The 19,763-nt window shown below is 45.3% G+C and overlaps 1 protein-coding gene across 3 annotated transcripts in view; it reads left to right on the plus strand.

Annotated features, from left to right (window-relative positions):
- The first annotated feature begins 430 nt into the window (after positions 1–430).
- Positions 431–19,763, plus strand: part of mettl5 (methyltransferase 5, N6-adenosine) — a 62,858-nt gene continuing 43,525 nt past the window's right edge. Inside the window, exons 1-8 of one of the 3 annotated variants that reach the window (XM_060930203.1) lie at positions 433–555; positions 2,525–2,753; positions 13,075–13,189; positions 13,959–14,140; positions 17,549–17,631; positions 17,716–17,767; positions 17,881–17,930; positions 18,037–18,096. In XM_060930203.1, coding sequence (XP_060786186.1) covers positions 2,654–2,753; positions 13,075–13,189; positions 13,959–14,140; positions 17,549–17,631; positions 17,716–17,767; positions 17,881–17,930; positions 18,037–18,078 — 624 coding nt within the window. In that variant the 5' untranslated portion in view covers positions 433–555; positions 2,525–2,653 and the 3' untranslated portion in view covers positions 18,079–18,096. Of the gene's footprint in view, positions 556–2,524; positions 2,754–13,074; positions 13,190–13,958; positions 14,141–17,548; positions 17,632–17,715; positions 17,768–17,880; positions 17,931–18,036; positions 18,468–19,763 lie in introns of those variants that run through there. The other 2 variants (XM_060930202.1, XM_060930204.1) reach the window with 2 other exon arrangements.

The raw sequence follows: 19,763 nt of genomic DNA on the forward strand, positions 1-19,763 counted from the left end.
TGGGTCATGCAGCAAGACAACGACCCTAAGCACACAAGTCGTTCTACCAAAGAATGGTTAAAGAAGAATAAAGTTAATGTTTTGGAATGGCCAAGTCAAAGTCCTGACCTTAATCCAATCGAAATGTTGTGGAAGGACCTGAAGCGAGCAGTTCATGTGAGGAAACCCACCAACATCCCAGAGTTGAAGCTGTTCTGTACGGAGGAATGGGCTAAAATTCCTCCAAGCCGGTGTGCAGGACTGATCAACAGTTACCGCAAACGTTTAGTTGCAGTTATTGCTGCACAAGGGGGTCAGTCAGGACTCTTATGCTATTGAATAACTGAGGGCTTTTGTTTTGACATCTCTCACGGCACCTCTAAGCCGGAAGTGAACTGTAGCTACAAGAACCCTTTCATTCTAGCGCACTATGTAGTATGTCAGACTGAAACACTCCTGATGATATATGGCGCTTTTGATTGGATTTAGTACGCACTATTTAGGACGGTAGTGTGATGGGTCTTCTGCAGCTCTGATGGTCCCTGCTCGTCCACCTGAGCACTTCAGTGTCTTAATGTAAGTGTTTTATCATGATTTACTTCTGTTTTGCTGTCAACAACAACAAACTAATTACAACTTTCTTGCTAACGCGTAAAGATTATTAATTGTTATTGTAGTTTTGATGGAGAAATTTAAAGAGCTTTTTGCTAATCGAATTTGCTTCAGAGCCCTTTTAATATAATCTTTATTAAATACACAAAGGAAGCGGTTTGTTTAAGGTGAGACTAGAAGTGTGTGTGTAGTTTTTTTTATTAATGTAGCTGTGTTTATTTAATATGCATCAGTCATTCTCTCTTAGTGTTAAGTGTTAAGGCACTGTTTTATATGTACTGTAAGTGCACCATGGTTTGTTCTACAGTGGTGCTTGAAAGTTTGTGAACCCTTTAGAATTTTCTATATTTCTGCATGAATATGACCTAAAACATCATCAGATTTTCACACAAGTCCTAAAAGTAGATAAAGAGAACCAAGTTAAACAAATGAGACAAAAATATTATACTTGGTCATTTATTTATTGAGGAAAATGATCCAATATTACATATCTGTGAGTGGCAAAAGTATGTGAATCTTTGCTTTCAGTATCTGGTGTGACCCCCTTATGCAGCAATAACTGCAACTAAACGTTTGCGGTAACTGTTGATCAGTCCTGCACACCGGCTTGGAGGAATTTTAGCCCATTCCTCCGTACAGGGTCAGGGTTGCAAGGAGAAAGCCACTGCTGTCCAAAAAGAACATTGCTGCTCACCTGCAGTTTGCTAAAGATCACGTGGACAAGCCAGAAGGCTATTGGAGAACAAAATAGAACTTTTTGGTTTAAATGTTTGGAGAAAGGAAAACACTGCATTCCAGCATAAGAACCTTATCCCATCTGTGAAACATGGTGGTGGTAGTATCATGGTTTGGGCCTGTTTTGCTGCATCTGAGCCAGGACGGCTTGCCGTCATTGATGGAACAATGAATTCTGAATTATACCAGCGAATTCTAAAGGAAAATGTCAGGACATCTGTCCATGAACTGAATCTCAAGAGAAGGTGGGTCATGCAGCAAGACAACGACCCTAAGCACACAAGTCGTTCTACCAAAGAATGGTTAAAGAAGAATAAAGTTAATGTTTTGGAATGGCCAAGTCAAAGTCCTGACCTTAATCCAATGGAAATGTTGTGGAAGGACCTGAAGCGAGCAGTTCATGTGAGGAAACCCACCAACATCCCAGAGTTGAAGCTGTTCTGTACGGAGGAATGGGCTAAAATTCCTCCAAGCCGGTGTGCAGGACTGATCAACAGTTACCGCAAACGTTTAGTTGCAGTTATTGCTGCACAAGGGGGTCACACCAGATACTGAAAGCAAAGGTTCACATACTTTTGCCACTCACAGATATGTAATATTGGATGCTTTTCCAAAATAAATAAATGACCAAGTATAATATTTTTGTCTCCATTTGTTTAACTGGGTTCTCTTTATCTACTTTTAGGACTTGTGTGAAAATCTGATGATGTTTTAGGTCATATTTATGCAGAAATATAGAAAATTCTAAAGGGTTCACAAACTTTCAAGCACCACTGTAGGTCTTAAAATACATCCACAGGTACACCAACAATTGATGACAAATAGTCTATTAGAAGCTAATGTCCTAAAAGCCTGATAACATTTTCTGGAATTTTCCAAGCTGCTTAAAGGCGCAGTTACCTTAGTGTATGGAAACTTCCGAGTCACTGGAATTGTCAATAAAATTGAAATAATCTGTCTGTAAACAATTGTAAAAAAAATTACTCAAAGTTGATATGCTGAACAACTCGCCATATTTATTGTTTGCTGATATTAAATGTTTTTTTTTTTTTTTAAATGAGTTTTAATGACTTCAGCCCAAGTGTATGGAAACCAATCACTTCAACTGTATAACCATGGGTGTGGTGTTTGATAGGTGACACTCGTCTCTTCAGACTAGCACTCGTAACTTGCTTTAATACTTGAACCGAACTTCCAGTTTTAACAGCTGATGACGATCCAGTAAACGTCGAGTCAAGACTCTGATGCTGATGATCAATCTCCCATGTCCTCCTCTGTGGCTCATCGTGCAGGCTGAAGGAGTTCTCAACACAGCTTTACTTTAACCATGAAACTGAAGGAACTGGAGAGTTGCCTTCAACAAGTGGATGGGTTTGAGGAACCAAAGATTCTTCTTGAACAGTATCCCACCAGTCCACATATAGCAGGTAACAGGACTTGTAGAGTTCTTGTGGTGATTAGTCATTCATTCAAGGAACCACCTGCAGAACCTGAAGATCACATTTTTCAAAATCTGTCTAATTTATCGACCGTTTTAAAAAGATGAATACATGTGTATGATGGACTGGGAAAACCCACTGAACGGTGAAATGCTGACATTCTTTGTATATAGTTCTGAAAACTACAAGATGAACTGAAATGTTTCTTTTGCATCAATTAATCCCCATAAATATAACAAGGATTTCATTCAGGAGAATTAGACATTTTAACAACTGGTATTATTACAAACAAAATTGATCAATTTTGCATATGCATGCAGTGAGCCAATAACCTGATCAAAGAGTGGTGTAGTGGTTAGCACTGTTGCTTCACAGTGAGAAGGTTCTGGGTTCAAACCTCATGGCTGACGGGGGCCTTTCTGTGTGGAGTTTGCATGTTCTCCCCGTGTCTGCGTCGGTTTCCTCCGGGTGCTCCGGCTTCCCCCGCAGTCCAAAGACATGCAGGTTAGATTAACTGCCGACTGTAATATGCCCATAGACTGTGTGTGAACGGTTAGGTGGGAACTGCTCTACATCCTTGACGTCCACCCTGGGTAGCTCTCCTGATCTAGTGAACAAATCTGCAATAAACGGTCAACTATGGGAAGAAGACCTGATCAAACCCTGACATTTAATCTCATTTCATCTTATTATCTCTAGCCGCTTTATCCTGTTCTACAGGGTTGCAGGCAAGCTGGAGCCTATCCCAGCTGACTACGGGCGAAAGGCGGGGTACACCCTGGACAAGTCACCAGGTCATCACAGGGCTGACACATAGACACAGACAACCATTCACATTCACACCTACGGTCAATTTAGAGTCACCAGTTAACCTAACCTGCATGTCTTTGGACTGTGGGGGAAACCGGAGCACCCGGAGGAAACCCACACAGACACGGGGAGAACATGCAAACTCCGCACAGAAATGCCCTCGCCGGCCACGGAGCTCGAACCCAGAACCTTCTTGCTGTGAGGCGACAGCGCTAACCACTACACCACCGTGCCGCCTGCCTGACATTTTAATGTTTCAGAAAATCACACTTGGCTCGGAAGACGTCTAACATCTCATCTCATTATCTCTAGCCGCTTTATCCTTCTACAGGGTCGCAGGCAAGCTGGAGCCTATCCCAGCTGACTACGGGCGAAAGGCGGGGTACACCCTGGACAAGTCGCCAGGTCATCACAGGGCTGACACATAGACACAGACAACCATTCACACTCACATTCACACCTACGGTCAATTTAGAGTCACCAGTTAGTCTAACATTTTAACCATAAAGGGTTTTGTTTGTTTGTTTTTTAAACTGGCTTCTTATCCGATTTCTGCAGGAAGCTGTAAAAGAACATTTCCACTTCGTTTTGGTGAATTTTATTTATGGTTTTAAAGGTGAGGCATCCAGTTGTGTGGTGTTTTTAATCCCCCACTGGCCGAAAGGCCCGAAAGGGGATTATGTTGTGGTGATTTCGGTCCGTCTGCCCATCCCAGGAAGGGTGCTTACCTTCTGAAATCAACTGCTCTCACAATTTTTGGATGAATTTCACCAAACTTGGCAGGATTCTTTGTTATATGTCGGTAATACGCATATTGTAATCTCGTTAAATTGGGTCACATTTTAGCAGAGTTACAGCCCTTGATTAACAAAATTATAATTTGACAATTTCATGAGTTTTTTTTTTTTTTTTTTTTTTTTTTTCCCTTCTGAAATCAACTCCTCTCACCGTTTTTGGAGGAATTTCACCAAACTTGGCAAAAGGCCTTGTTATATGTTGCTAGTACGCATATTGTAATTTCATTAAATTCAGTTGCATTTTAAGAGTTACAGCGCTTGATTAACAATCTTTTACTTTGACGATTTCATGAAGGTGTGCTTGCCTTCTGACATCAACTCCTCTCTCAATTTTTGGACAAATTTTTCGAAGCTTGGCAAAAAGCCTTGTTATATGACGGTAATACGCATATTGCGATTTAATTTTGTTTGTCAAAGTTTTACCAGAGTTTTGACCCTTGATTAAGTAATTTGTACTTTGACAATTTCATGAGGGTGTACGTTCTTCTGAAATCACCTCCTCTCACAATTTGTGGAGGAATTTCACCAAACTTGCCAAAAGGCTTTGTTATATGACCGTGTAGCGCAAATAATGTGTGGGTGGAGCACAGAGGACGGCAGGACAGCGTTTGGAGGTAGAGAAGGCTTATTTATTTTCCCCAACTTTTCAGTCTAGGCAACGTAAGCACACGCACTCTCAGACACACACACTCTTCCTCCAGTCCCGGGTCGTGCTCCCTCTGCTCTCTCTCCGCCTCCTTAAATAGGGAGCGGTTTACTGGGGAAAACACACACAAAACACAGGTTAATTACCGTCGGGTGTAGCGATTCTGCCACTCACCTTCCCTGGCTCCACCTTCCTGTCACAGACCGCCGCTTGACCACGCCCCCGCTGCCACATACCCCCACCGCCCGACTCAAGCCGGGCGCCCGTCCGGCCCGCAGCCGACTTCCCCCCCCCCCCCCCCCCCCCCCTTGACGGGAGAGGAAGTCCGCCACGACCATCTGCGCCCCCGGCCTGTGGACCACCTTGAAGTTGAAGGGTTGGAGTGCCAGATACCTACGGGTGATCCGCGCGTTGGCATCCTTCATGTGGTGGAGCCACTGGAGGGGTGCGTGGTCCGAACAGAGGGTGAAAGAGCGCCCCAGCAGGTAGTAACGGAGGGTGAGGACCGCCCACTTGATCGCCAGGCACTCTTTCTCAATTGTGCTGTAGCGCCCCTCACGCACTGACAGCTTCCGGCTGATGTATAGGACTGGGCAATCCTCCCCCTCCAGCTGCTGGGACAAAACGGCCCCCAGCCCTCTGTCCGACACATCCGTCTGCAACAAAAAAGGGAGAGAGAAGTCAGGGGAGTGTAAAAGTGGCCCCCCACACAGTGCAGCCTTTACCTCAGAGAAAGCCCGCTGGCACTGCTCCGTCCACTGGACCGGATCTGGCGCCCCCTTTTTAGTGAGGTCAGTCAGTGGGCTGGTGACGTCCGAATAATTAGGTATAAACCTACGATAGTAGCCAGCCAGCCCCAGGAACTGTCTCACCCCCTTTTTGGTCTTGGGCCTCGGGCAGGCTGCTGTCTTATTAATTTGGGGACGCACCTGCCCGTTACCCAAGTGGAAGCCCAGATACCATACTTCCACCCGCCCAATCGCACACTTCTTCGGGTTGGCAGTGAGCCCCGCCCGCCTCAGCGACCTAAGGACGGCCCTCAGGTGTTGCAGGTGCCGCTGCCAGTCATTACTATAAATGATGTCGTCTTGGTAAGCGGCCACATAGGTGGCGTGGGGCCGGAGGACCCGGTCCATCAGCCGTTGAAACATAGCGGGCGCCCCAAACAGCCCAAATGGAAGTGTGACGAACTGGTGTAAGCCGAATGGTGTGGAAAAGGCCGTTTTTTCCCGGGATAATGGAGTCAAGGGGATCTGCCAATATCCCTTCGTCAAATCCAGTGTTGAGTAAAAGCGAGCCGTGCCTAGTCGATCGAGCAGGTCATCAATACGAGGCATTGGGTACGCGTCGAATTTAGACACCGCGTTGACTTTTCTATAGTCCAGACAGAACCGGACCGAGCCGTCGGCCTTGGGAACCAAGACCACCGGGCTGCTCCAGTCACTGTGGGACTCCTCGACGATGCCCATTTCAAGCATGGCCTGAAGTTCTTCCCGAACCACCTTTTTTTTTTTTTTTTTTTTTTTTTTTTTTTTTTTTGTGTTCGGGTAATCTATAAGGACAGCTACGCACTACCACCCCCGGGGGCGTCTCTATGTGGTGTTGTATGAGGTTAGTGCGACCGGGCAGGGGCGAGGACACATCCGAAAACTCGGCCTGCAACGGGGCGACCTCCGTGAGTTGGGTCGGGGAGAGGTGGTCTCCACAGGGGACCGGAGAGGTACGTGATGCCAATGTCCCTTTTTGGACCTCCGGCCCCAGCTCCGCCTTCTCCGGAACTACTGACACCAACGCCACGGGGACCTCCTCATTCCAGAGTTTCAGCAGATTGAGGTGGTAGATCTGTAGTGCCCCCTCCCTGTCTGTTCGCCTAACCTCATAGTCGACGTCCCCGACTCGCCATGTGACCTCAAAGGGTCCTTGCCACTTGGCGATTAATTTGGAGCTCGACGTGGGCAACAGGACGAGTACCTTATCTCCCGGAGTGAACTCTCTAAGGCGCGTGCCCTTGTTGTACAGGCGGGTTTGCCGTTCCTGGGCCTGCCGCAAATTCTCCTGAGTTAGGTGGGTGAGCATGTGGAGTTTTGCGCGCAGATCCATAACGTACTGAATTTCGTTTTTGCTCTGTGAAGGTCCCTCCTCCCAATTTTCCCGCAGTACATCTAAGATGCTGTGCGGCTTACGCCCATATAATAATTCAAACGGGGAGAACCCCGTGGAGGCTTGGGGGACCTCTCGCACTGCAAACAGCAAGGGTTCGAGCCACTTATCCCGGTTACGTGCGTCCTCACTTACGAATTTTTTGATAATATTCTTGAGGGTGCGATTGAACCGTTCAACTAAACCGTCCGTCTGTGGGTGATAAACGCTGGTGCGGATCGGCTTAATACCCAGTAGCCCATACAGTTCACTCAGTGTTCGTGACATAAATGAGGTGCCTTGGTCAGTCAGAATCTCTTTCGGGATTCCAACCCGGGAGATGACGTGGAAGAGGGCCTCTGCAATACTGCGTGCTGAGATATTGCGAAGAGGCACCGCTTCCGGGTATCGCGTTGCATAGTCCACCAGAACTAATATAAAGCGGTACCCTCGTATTGACCGATCTAATGGCCCGACGAGATCCATCCCAATTCTTTCGAACGGGGTCTCGATTAATGGTAGGGGGCGCAAGGGCGCTTTTGGAATGGCCGCTGGATTTACTAACTGGCATTCGCGGCACGCCGTACACCACTTCCGGACGTCGCCGCGAATCCCCGGCCAATAGAATCGGGCCATTATCCGGGCGAGTGTCTTATCCTGCCCGAGGTGTCCAACCATGGGATTAAAGTGAGCCGCCTGGAATACCAATTCCCGGCGGCTCTTTGGAATTAACAACTGGGTGACTCGCTCTTTCGTTTGAGTGTCCTGCGTCACTCTGTATAACCTATCCTTCAAAATGGAAAAATAGGGGAAGGACGGGGTGGCGTTCGGCTGGAGCGTTTGACCATTGATTACTCTCACTTGGTCAAACGCGTGTCGCAGAGTCTCGTCTCGCGATTGTTCCAGTGGGAAATCCGCGAGAGATTCCCCAATAGAAAGAGGAGGGGCCGGCGGCCCCTCGCTCTGTCGCGGAGATGACGTAGACGGCTCTGCGACCGCAGCTCCAGTCAAAGTGACACCGGGACCTTCCCCTGTCAACCGGCAGGACCCACTCTTTACTAGGCGTGCCATTAAGCCCCGAAATCCCGGCCAATCAGTCCCCAAGATCAAAGAGTGGGTAAGGTGAGGATTAACCGCCGCCTTCACTATCGTTTTTTTTTTTTTTCCTCTCTGAAATGTATGTGGACCGACACCAACGGGTAGCTGTGAATATCCCCATGCACACACAACACCTTCACCCCTTGTGCTACCCCCAATGCCTCGTCTTGCACCAGGCTTTGGCGGATCGAGGTCTGATTGCAACCTGAATCCACCAACGCCTGATATGTAGCCCCTTGTACACTTACCGGTATGCGATACGCTCCAGCCCGATCGAGGGCAGCTTCTGGCGCGTCGGGGATCCGCACCACCGCCCCCACCTCCATCGCTGCACACTGTTGCTGCAATTGGCCCGGTTCCCCGCAGCACCAGCAAACCGGCCCGGGCCTTCCCTCTGCAGCTGTGTTCGGGGGCTCACTCACCTGGGGGGGGAGAGACAGACACAGAAGGGAGAAACGGCAGGGCACCACGGGTGCGGCGGGCCGGCTGGGGTGGAGCCGGCCCCCGCCTCCGTGGTGGGGGAATGGGGCGAGGACAGGACATGGGAGGGGGGAGAAAGAGAGAAGAGGAGAGAGAAGACGATGTCGTCCGTTGTCCTGCCACCGGAACAGCCACCAGATGATCCTCCGCCAGTCCTACGGCCTGATCCAGCGACGCCGGGCAGTGGCACTGGACCCACTCCGCGGTTCCGGCTGGTAAGCGGGCGATGAACTGTTCCAGTGCCACCTGGTCGATGATTTGATTGATTGATTGATTGATTGATTCCCTCGGTGTCGCAATCTTCGGCCCTCAGCCACCGCCAGCAGGCGTCCCGGAGCTGCTGGCCAAACGCGAACGGGCTGCCGACTTCCTCCATCCGCAGCGCGCGGAAGCGCTGACGCTGCTGCTCTGGCGTGCGCCCCACGCGCTGGAGGACGGCCCGGTGAAGGTCGGCGTAGGCCAGCCGGCGGTCGGCAGGGAGCTGTAGTGCGGCCAGCTGCGCCTCTCCCTGCTCCATCGGCCACCCCGAGGCTTCGGCGACCTGCTCGAACAAGGTGATGAAAGCCTCGGGGTCGTCCTGCGGGCCCATCTTGGTCAAGGTGAGGGGAGACGGGCCCGCGGCCGGGGCGCTGGTGGACCCCGCCGACGCGAGGAGACGCCGGAACGCCTCTCGATCTTCCTGCTGGGCCAGCACCAGGGCTTCGAAGCGGCGCTCCTGCTCCTTTTGGAGCGTGACGAGTGCCTGGTGCTGGCTCTGCTGAGCCGTGGCGAGGGCGTGGACCAAGTCCGCGAACGGGGAGGATTCCATGGAGCTGCAGGACTGGTGCTCCACCTTTCCCGGGTTTCGGCACCACTGTAGCGTGAATAATGTGTGGGTGGAGCACAGAGGACGGCAGGACAACGTTTGGAGGTAGAGAAGGCTTATTTATTTTCCCCAACTTTTCAGTCTAGGCAACGTAAGCACACGCACTCTCAGACACACACACACACACACACACACACTTCCTCCAATCCCGGGTCGCGCTCCCTCTGCTCTCTCTCAGCCTCCTTAAATAGGGAGCGGTTTACTGGGGAAAACACACACAAAACACAGGTTAATTACCGTCAGGTGTAGCGATTCTGCCACTCACCTTCCCTGGCTCCACCCTCCTGTCACAGACCGGCGCTTGACCATGCCCCCGCTGCCACAGACCGTTATACGCATATTGAAATTTTGTTTATTGTGGGCAGATTTTACCAGAGTTATGCCCTTGATTATTAACAAACTTGTACTTTGGCAATTTCATCAAGGTGTGCGTGCTTTCTGAAATCAACTTCCCTCACAATTTTTATCCCCCGCTGGCCGAAAGGCCCGAAGGGGGATTATGTCCTGACGATGTCTGTCCCGGGAAGGGTACTCACCTTCTGAAATCAACTCCTCTCACAATTTTTGAAGGAATTTCACAAAACTTGACTGGATTATTTGTTATATGTCGGTAATACACATTTCGTTCAATTCAGTCGCATTTTACCAGAGTTGTGGCATAGTTGCCTCTTTTTTTTTTTTTTTTTTTTCTGCCAGTTTGCCACAATTCAACCACAGTAACGTCTAACAGGTTTTCCCAGACCACCACCACACATTAAAAAAAAAAAGTACATTATTGTGTAAAAAGTCTTAAGCACCCTCATTTTTTTAAAATACAAAATTTGTCTTCAATGTTTATTTTATGACTTCTGAATTATTGAGTCAGTTTTAAATATTAGATATAGACATATGACTTTTCAAACAAAAAAAATAAATGTTACAAAAAAATGGTTGTCATTGAAGAAAATAACATATTAGACCACATTTCGGACAAAAAAAAAATCGTAATGAAAGCTGTCAGGTTTTACCTGCAAAAATAGAAACCAGTGTGAAAATCTTGTTGTGTCTCCAGAAGAGTTTTGGCAGATTCTCCAACACACCCAGTACCATCTTCCCAGCCAATCAATCTCCTTATAAACCTGCACAAAGTGTCCCGGAGACTCCTGATGCATTTTTAAAAAAGCAAAGGGACATCATACCAAATGTGCACTTTGTGTAATTTATTAGTATACTGCATTTAAATGATGCATATATTTAGGTACTGCTGTAAAGTGGAGCTCCTGATGAGTGTAAAACGTGTTAGTAAATAATCCCACGTTATTTTTTTTTTTAAAAAAAGCAAATTTAAAAATAAGTACTGGATTAAAAACTCCTATCTTATACAAATTTCGTTGTTTGGTGTTCAAGTGTTTGGAGATGTGTCGCCTTGCACTTATGCAGAGATGCCTACTGGTACGGATTGGCTGTATTTTGTACGGAAAAGTTACGTAAATACGATGTTACGGCAAACAGTGTTATTCTGTACGGAATTATTATAAAGTCTTAAAAAATTCCAGTGAGTTGTTTTTAAATGTCCAAGCGACTTTTTCAATCCATGCGCGATTCACAGCTATTTATTTTTACGACAACCACACATGCTGTGTGTGACGTTCGCAGATACCGCACATTTGTTTGCGCTATTTTCGCTCGACATCACATACGCATGGTGCTGCTTCTCAATAGTGGAAATGAAATGCTCAGTATCGGGACAAGTGAAACACAGGTCTCAGGTGTTCCTCCCACGATATACAGTAGAATGGCCGTGCATTACAACCAGTCAAAAGGGCAATGGATACACGCACTGCAAACTGTGTAGAACTGACATTAACATCACTCATGGTGGTCGCGATGACCGCAGGCGGCATGTCAACTCCAAAACACATATGGAGTATGCTGAAATGGCGAGTCAGGCGGAAAGTAAATCTGGGGGTATCCAGCAGTTTTTTACGAAATCTGTGGATGAAAAGACACGGAACGTGACACATGCTGAAGCGGTGATGGTTGACCTGTGCTTGGAGTTGAACTTGCCGATTAGTGCCATGGACAGTATAACGTCTGCAGTGAAAACCGCTTTCAAGGACTCTGACACAGCGAAAGCATTTCGGTGCTCGCGTTCAAAGGCGACAGCCATGATCGTGGAGATGGCGGCAGACATGAGGGGTGGATTGATCAAGTTAATGAAAAGTTCACCATTTAGTATATCCACTGATGGCAGCAATGATGCAGAAAAGCTGTTTCCCCTTGTTGTGCGGACTGTGGATCCTGTAACACATACTGTTCGATCAGATCCAGTAGCGGTGCCCATATGTGAAGGTTCAGCAACAGGTATTTTAAATTGGTACTTTAGATCTAGTTAATGGTTTTTGTTAAGACTTCTGTGTTAACTTTTACGTTATTAACAACTGATACAGGGTGCCACGGTGGTGTAGTGGTTAGCGCTGTCGCCTCACAGCAAGAAGGTCCAGGTTCGAGCCCCGTGGCCGGCGAGGGCCTTTCTGTGTGGAGTTTGCATGTTCTCCCCGTGTCCGCGTGGGTTTCCTCCGGGTGCTCCGGTTTCCCCCACAGTCCAAAGACATGCAGGTTAGGTTAACTGGTGACTCTAAATTGACCGTAGGTGTGAATGTGAGTGTGAATGGTTGTCTGTGTCTATGTGTCAGCCCTGTGATGACCTGGCGACTTGTCCAGGGTGTACCCTGCCTTTCGCCCGTAGTCAGCTGGGATAGGCTCCAGCTTGCCTGCGACCCTGTAGAACAGGATAAAGCGGCTAGAGATAATGGGATGAGATGAACAACTAATACAGTTGTGTTTTTTGATTTTCTTTATAAAGTTAACTTTGCATGATTTTGTTTTGTTTCTTTTCTAGCTATTATTTAACTTCAAAGATCGATTAGAAGCTGTTTTCAAATGGCTCTGTTTCTGCATGGCATGCCGCATGTTGATTTCGAATGGTACTATGTGTTATATTAAATTATATGTTAGAGCTGTGCCAGCAATAACCATAGAGAGGAGTGGGAGGCACTGAACCATTTACAAGTGCATGGTAGGGTTTTGTTTATTCAATTCACACAAAACAGTACTTTTTAATAATTTAAATGTTAAACATATTGGTATATACACCTTTATAATGGAATGCGCATAAATTAATGTTACTGAAAGTCATTCCAAAATACTGAAAAATGTTTTCAAGAATACTGAAATTCAAAATTTGGGGTAGGCATCTCTGCTTATGATGGGGGTACATGGACATCGTACGGTCACAGTAGCCATCAAAAATCAGGTCCATGCATTACCATATTCTCTGGAGCTTCGCTCCGCACGCTTTGTACACAAGGAGCACCAGTATCATTTTTATGCAGAAAGCATTTCATTTTATTATTTCTGAAGGCGTCTTTGCTTTACAGCATTTCTTTACACATGCTCAGACTCTTGCACAGCACCGTATATTTTCTGTTCCAGGTTGCATGCTGTTCACCATCCACAACACATTTGATGACCTTGAGAATAAACTGGTTGCTGATCTGGGTTGTGGATGTGGAGTGCTCAGTATAGGAGCTGCTGTGTTGGATGCAGGGTGAGAACTTGACTTGAATCTTATTTAATCATTTAAAGGGGAACTGAAGTCATTTTTAAACTTGCTTTATTTCTTAATTAACGTGTTTATTCAATTACGTTTTCGGTTTTAGTAACCTTATATCGAGACTCGTATTGGCAACTGATTGCAATTAAATATTATACGTATCGGCCTATTCGGGTTTTAGCCGTGTTGAATTTAGTTCGTTTGGTCCACGGCAGGCGTCGCTTATCCGCGTGATCTTCACAAAACTTGTGCGAGACTTCGAACCGTGAAGTGTCAGCCAGGTGTCAGTGCCGCCATTTTGAAAACTGTTTTCCAAACGAGGTATTGCACAAAAACAAGTTTAAATGACGATTACTGCCTACTTTTTTCAAACTTTCCTGATTGCTATCAAAACAACCAAAACTTCCAGCTTGATGACGTCAGCATTCGAAAGAGGGCGCGCGCGTCTTTTGACAACGTTGGCAGATTTTGGTCACTTTGATTTCCGCTGTACGTTTTACTTCCGTCGTACGATGTCTCGTACAGGTCTCAACGAATCTCGTTTACGGCCGTCGCTTTGACATATGGACTGATATATTACATAGCATATTTCAAACACTCATAACTTGCTATAGCAGCGACAAAATAGCTATCAGAAATGCATTCCTACTGTATATTTAATAAAGTGAGAGAGAGAGAATTTTGATGATGATAAATTTGCCTTCAGTTCTCCTTTAAAGTCTATCTCATATATAATATAAAAAAATGTTTTCTGTCACACCAGACTCTGTGTCGGATTTGACATCGACAGCGATGCGCTAGACATCTTCAAAGGAAATGTCGAGGAATTTGAGCTGCCAAACATCGACATGGTCCAGTGTGACGTCTGCTCTATTGGAACGTTATACACAAAGAAATTTGACACGGTGATCATGAACCCTCCATTTGGCACAAAACACAATCAGGGTAAGGCTACATCCACACGACAACGGCAACGAGATGTTGTTATTTAAAAAAAATATCGCGTCCACATGGGCAACAATCAGTAAAATATCAGGTTCATATGGCAACGCAACGCTTGCTGAAAACAATGCAATACACATGCCACACCTCTAGGGGCGCTGTAAGACGGTCCCTTCGGAGACATCAGAACAATAGAAGAAGTAAGGACGCATGCGCATAAACTATTATGCGCGAGACTTCATATTAGCCACAAAGTCAGAAAAATCTGTTCGTAAAATTACGTTATAATGACCAAATACAATGAAAAGTATTTTTCCAGTCTCACCTGCGAAAGGTAATCCCAGGTGATCTCGTTTGGACGGTAAACCTGTTGGTACAGTTAAACGCAGCACATGAATGAGGCATCTTTATTCTCCGCTTTGACCCATCCAATATGGCAGCGAGGATGACGTATGATTCTACGCAGAAGGCGGCGTCTTTAATGGTCCGGAAGAAATTGAATGCTACACGTTGATGGATTAATTTGTTCTTCTACGCCCTTTTTGAGGAATGTATTGTAGGACTTAAACCAACATCTGAAGAGGTGAGATCGCTCCTTTTTTTTTTTTTTTTTCCCTATTTTTGCTGGTGGGATTGACTCTCACTTTGCACCATTACACAATAAATATTCACAGTGAAAATATTTTGTAAGCGCGTTTCATGAACCAAGTTATAGGATTTGTTGACAACTCGCATCGAGTTCGTTACACTTCTACCCGGCGTGAAGCACTCACAGTCATGTGGTTGTGACGTCATCGTAAACAAATCCGTTCTACTCATCCAGACGACTTCGCAACGGCAATGTTGCCAGATCTTTCCACTCTGGAACCCGTTCTCAAAAGATTGCGTTTTGGGGCACCCAAAACGCCAGTGCCGTGTGGACGCCAGGCCGAAACGATAAACAATTGTATCGGATTCACCTGAATCTGTTGCCGTGTGGACAGGGCCTAAGACAATACTGGATGATGATGTCTCATTAGCATCATAATCTGTTTCAGTCAGGACCACTTTTGTCAAAGAATTTTAATTTGCATTGCAATAATTTAATCTGGCGGTGTGGCTCTGTTCTGGGACCTCCCTGCCCTTCCATGTACCTAAATGGAAAGGCTTAAAGGAGAACTTAAGGCAAATATTTATTATCAAAATTCTATTTTTAAATATAGGAATGCATTTCTGATCGATATTTTGTCACTGCTATAGCAAGTTATGAGTGTTTGAAACATGCTACACTACCGTTCAAAAGTTTGGGGTCACCCAGACAATTTTGTGTTTTCCATGAAAAGTCACACTTTTATTTACCACCATAAGTTGTAAAATGAATAGAAAATATAGTCAAGACATTTTTCTGGCCATTTTGAGCATTTAATCGACCCCACAAATGTGATGCTCCAGAAACTCAATCTGCTCAAAGGAAGGTCAGTTTTATAGCTTCTCTAAAGAGCTCAACTGTTTTCAGCTGTGCTAACATGATTGTACAAGGGTTTTCTAATCATCCATTAGCCTTCTGAGGCAATGAGCAAACACATTGTACCATTAGAACACTGGAGTGAGAGTTGCTGGAAATGGGCCTCTATACACCTATGGAGATATTGCACCAAAAACCAGACATTTGCAGCTAGAATAGTCATTTACCACATTAGCAATGTATAGAGTGGATTTCTGATTAGTTTAAAGTGATCTTCATTGAAAAGAACAGTGCTTTTCTTTCAAAAATAAGGACATTTCAAAGTGACCCCAAACTTTTGAACGGTAGTGTGTGTAATATATCAGTCCATATGTCAAAGCGACGGCCGTAAATGAGATTCGCTGAGACCTGTGTGAGACATCGTAGGACGGAAGTAAAACATACAGTGGAAATCAAAGTGACCAACATCTGCCGATGTTGTCAAAAGACGCGCGCGCCCTCTTTTGAATGCTTTGTTTGTTTTGATAGCAATCAGGGAAGTTTGAAAAAAGTAGGCAGTAATCGTCATTTAAACTCGTTTTTGTGCAATATTTCATTTGGAAAACAGTTTTCAAAATGGCGGTGCTGACATCTGGCTGACACTTCACGTTTCGAAGTCTCACGAAGATCACGCGGATAAGCGACGCCTGCCGTGGACCAACTGAACTAAATCCAACATGGCTAAAACCCGAATAGGCTGATAAGTATAATATTTAATTGCAGTTAGTTGCCAATACAAGTCACGATATAAGGTTACTAAAACCGAAAACGTAATTGAATAACATGTTAATTAAGAAGTAAAGCAAGTTTAGAAATGACTTCAGTTCCCATTTAAGACAGGGAGAGCAGCAGCAAAGGCCCCCGCCATGGGGCACAGAACAAAGCAGGCACCGATGCCAGAAACGACGTTGATTAAAGTCAGAACATGGAACCTTCCTGCCCTTCCATGCGCATATGTGGAAAGCCTTGAGACCAGGAGAGCATCAGCAAATGCGGTACAGAATGAGCGGACATCAATGACAACAGAGTTGACCTTAAAGTGCATATTCTGGACTGATTTTTTTTTTTTTTAATATGAAAGTATGTCCCTTTACACACTCATCCAGAAGGGTAATTTTGCACAAGGCCATCTGTCTACAGCAGAAAAAAATAAAATAACAAAACGCGTCTGGAAAAATCCCAAGGGAGTCTGGAGCCAGATTTGTGACGTTACCTGCGGAAGCGCCAGCAGGCTGCGCGAGCTTTGCACGGTTTCAGTGCACAGCCTGTGTAGACCAAGCGCTCCCATTTCTCTCTCATTGTCCGGTCTTTTGGAAAACAATGAGCACTAATCCCATCAAGATTGGTGTTGCTACACCCTCCTACGATACGTCTGTTAACCATTTTAATAATTACTCAATAACGTTGAAGAGATTTGCAGAAAACCACCAGGTCGTTTTCTCATAAACAAACCAGCGCTGACGTAGGATTCAGAGGGAGGTAAAAAAAAAAATTGCACAAAATACAGAATGTGACCGATATTTGACCAAAGTTTAATATAAAATAGAATTACATTGATCTTGCTCCTGAATTTACCCGTAATATGCACTTTAAGGTCAGGACAGCAAAAGGAGGAGCTGAGGTGGAGGTGGGTTGTAAAAATGGCTTGCAGAGGAAGCAGACCGGTTAAAGCAGCTTAAATAAGGTGCTCTGAGAGGTTTGCCAAAAGAACGCTTAGAAGGGAATTGGCTGAGCTGTGAGCTGATGTGGGCTGGCTTGAGATCAGCTGCAGTCAGCCGATGTAGCTGCGACTGAGGGCTGAGCTGGACTTCGTGACCTGCCTGAACTATGCTCCGCTCGATTTTTGGTCAGGAATGACGACAGCATAATCAGGGTGTGTGTTTTTTTTTTTTTTTTTTTTTTTTAATAACCACTGCATTTTTATTTAGGTATAGATATGCAGTTTCTGAAGACGGCCCTTTCTATGTCGAGAGGAGCAGTTTATTCTCTTCATAAAACTTCAACACGAGATGTAAGTGGTTTTGTTTCTTCTTGTTGGAAGATATCGCATCCTGAAATGGACAGATTTATGACGGAGCTTTGACTTTATCTACAGCACATACAGAAGAAGGCGAGTGACTGGAAAGTTAAAATGGAAGTAATCGCAGGTGAGGTTTCATATAATTACTCTTTCAACAGAAACGGTGTCGCAGGAACAGTTTGAGTGTAATATTTAAGCTGTGCATTTGAATTTGGGAGAACTGTGTATTCTCTTTCACAGAACTTCGGTATGACCTACCAGCATCGTACAAGTTTCATAAAAAGAAATCGGTAAGAATGATGTTAGAATATTAGCTGAGTAGTTTCAAATAACTGCAGTGAATAACTTGTGCATTTTCAGATTTAACAAAAACGCATTTCGTTTTGAATTGTTTAGGTTGATATCCAGGTGGACTTCATTCGATTCACCCCAACGTGAAACTTGACCTGAAATAAGGTTTTTTTTTGTTTTTTTTTTCCTCCCTCTCTCTAATAGATAGATTTTAAAGTGTTTGTCTTCTTGTGTCTGGATTCTGTTTGTTTGTTTTCATGTTTTAAGTTATTCCAAGAAATCGAGTTATACATGAGCTGGTAGACATGTACAATAAGATTGAGTGGAATAACTTTTATTCTATCCACATTTACTGGATTTTGAGAAACGGAACATTTTTATTTTTTGCAAATTCGATAAATAACTTTTTTTTTTTTAAATGCAAAATGTCCGGGCGGCACGGTGGTGTAGTGGTTAGCGCTGTCGCCTCACAGCAAGAAGGTCCGGGTTCGAGCCCCGTGGCCGGCGAGGGCCTTTCTGTGTGGAGTTTGCATGTTCTCCCCGTGTCCGCGTGGGTTTCCTCCGGGTGCTCCGGTTTCCCCCACAGTCCAAAGACATGCAGGTTAGGTTAACTGGTGACTCTAAATTGACCGTAGGTGTGAATGTGAGTGTGAATGGTTGTCTGTGTCTATGTGTCAGCCCTGCGATGACCTGGCGACTTGTCCAGGGTGTACCCCGCCTTTCGCCTGTAGTCAGCTGGGATAGGCTCCAGCTTGCCTGCAACCCTGTAGAACAGGATAAAGTGGCTACAGATAATGAGATGAGACGCAAAATGTCCGACAAAATCATTTCCGCTTAGAATGTAAACAAACCGTTGAAATGACAGTAGCATTTTGTGAAAAATGCTATAATAATTCTTGAAAAATAAAAAATACGTTCTTATCAAATACTTTAATTCCATATTTTGTTGCTTTTTTGGGGGGTGGTTGTTTTTGAGTAGAGGATTTTTTGTTTGTTTGTTTTTGGTCCTCGGCTGGCTCAGTAACACGCTCCGCCATTTTCTTCTTCTTTTGGGTTTTTTGGCGGTTGGCAAACCAACATTACTTTCACCGACTCGGCTGGAGTGTGGAAAAGGAGATATTGGGTGGGGGGAACTATATTCTTTTAGCTACTCTCTCTCTCTTCCCCCCCCCCCCCCCCCCCCCTTCAAGGGCGGCACAGTGGTGTAGTGGTTAGCACTATCGCCTCACAGCAAAAAGGTTCTGGGTTCGAGCCCAGTGGCCAATGGGGGCCTTTTTGTGTGGAGTTTGCATGTTCTCCCTGTGTCTCCATGGGTTTCACCCATAGTCCAAAGACATGCAGGTTAGAGTAATTGGTGGCTCTAAATTGACTGTAGATGTGAGTGTGAATGGTTGTGTGTCAGCCCTGTGATGACCTGGTGACTTGTCCAGGTTGTACCCTGCTTCTCACCCATAGTCAGCCGAGAGGCTCCAGCTTGCCCACAGCCCTGAACAGGATAAGCGGCTACAGATAACGAATGGATGTTTCTTTTAAATACTTGATAAACGTGATCTCTGACTTGATGCACTCCATTTTGTTTTTCTCTACTCATAGTATATGAGCTGATACCCTAGTAGTAGAGTAGCCAATCAGAGCGCACGATTGCTTATGTCCAGTGAATGTGGATAGAATAGTTATAGATATTCAGGAAGTAATACAGTATAAGAACCATTCTTTGTAGTTCCTGTGATCTTCCTGTAGATGGCAGTAATGGGACTTGGAGCTTTTTTAAATGTACAGTAATGGTGGATAACAATGGCAATTTTATATAAAATTACATACTTGCACAGAAA

The sequence above is a fragment of the Neoarius graeffei genome, chromosome 9, assembly GCF_027579695.1.
Source record: "Neoarius graeffei isolate fNeoGra1 chromosome 9, fNeoGra1.pri, whole genome shotgun sequence".
Lineage (NCBI taxonomy): Eukaryota > Metazoa > Chordata > Actinopteri > Siluriformes > Ariidae > Neoarius > Neoarius graeffei.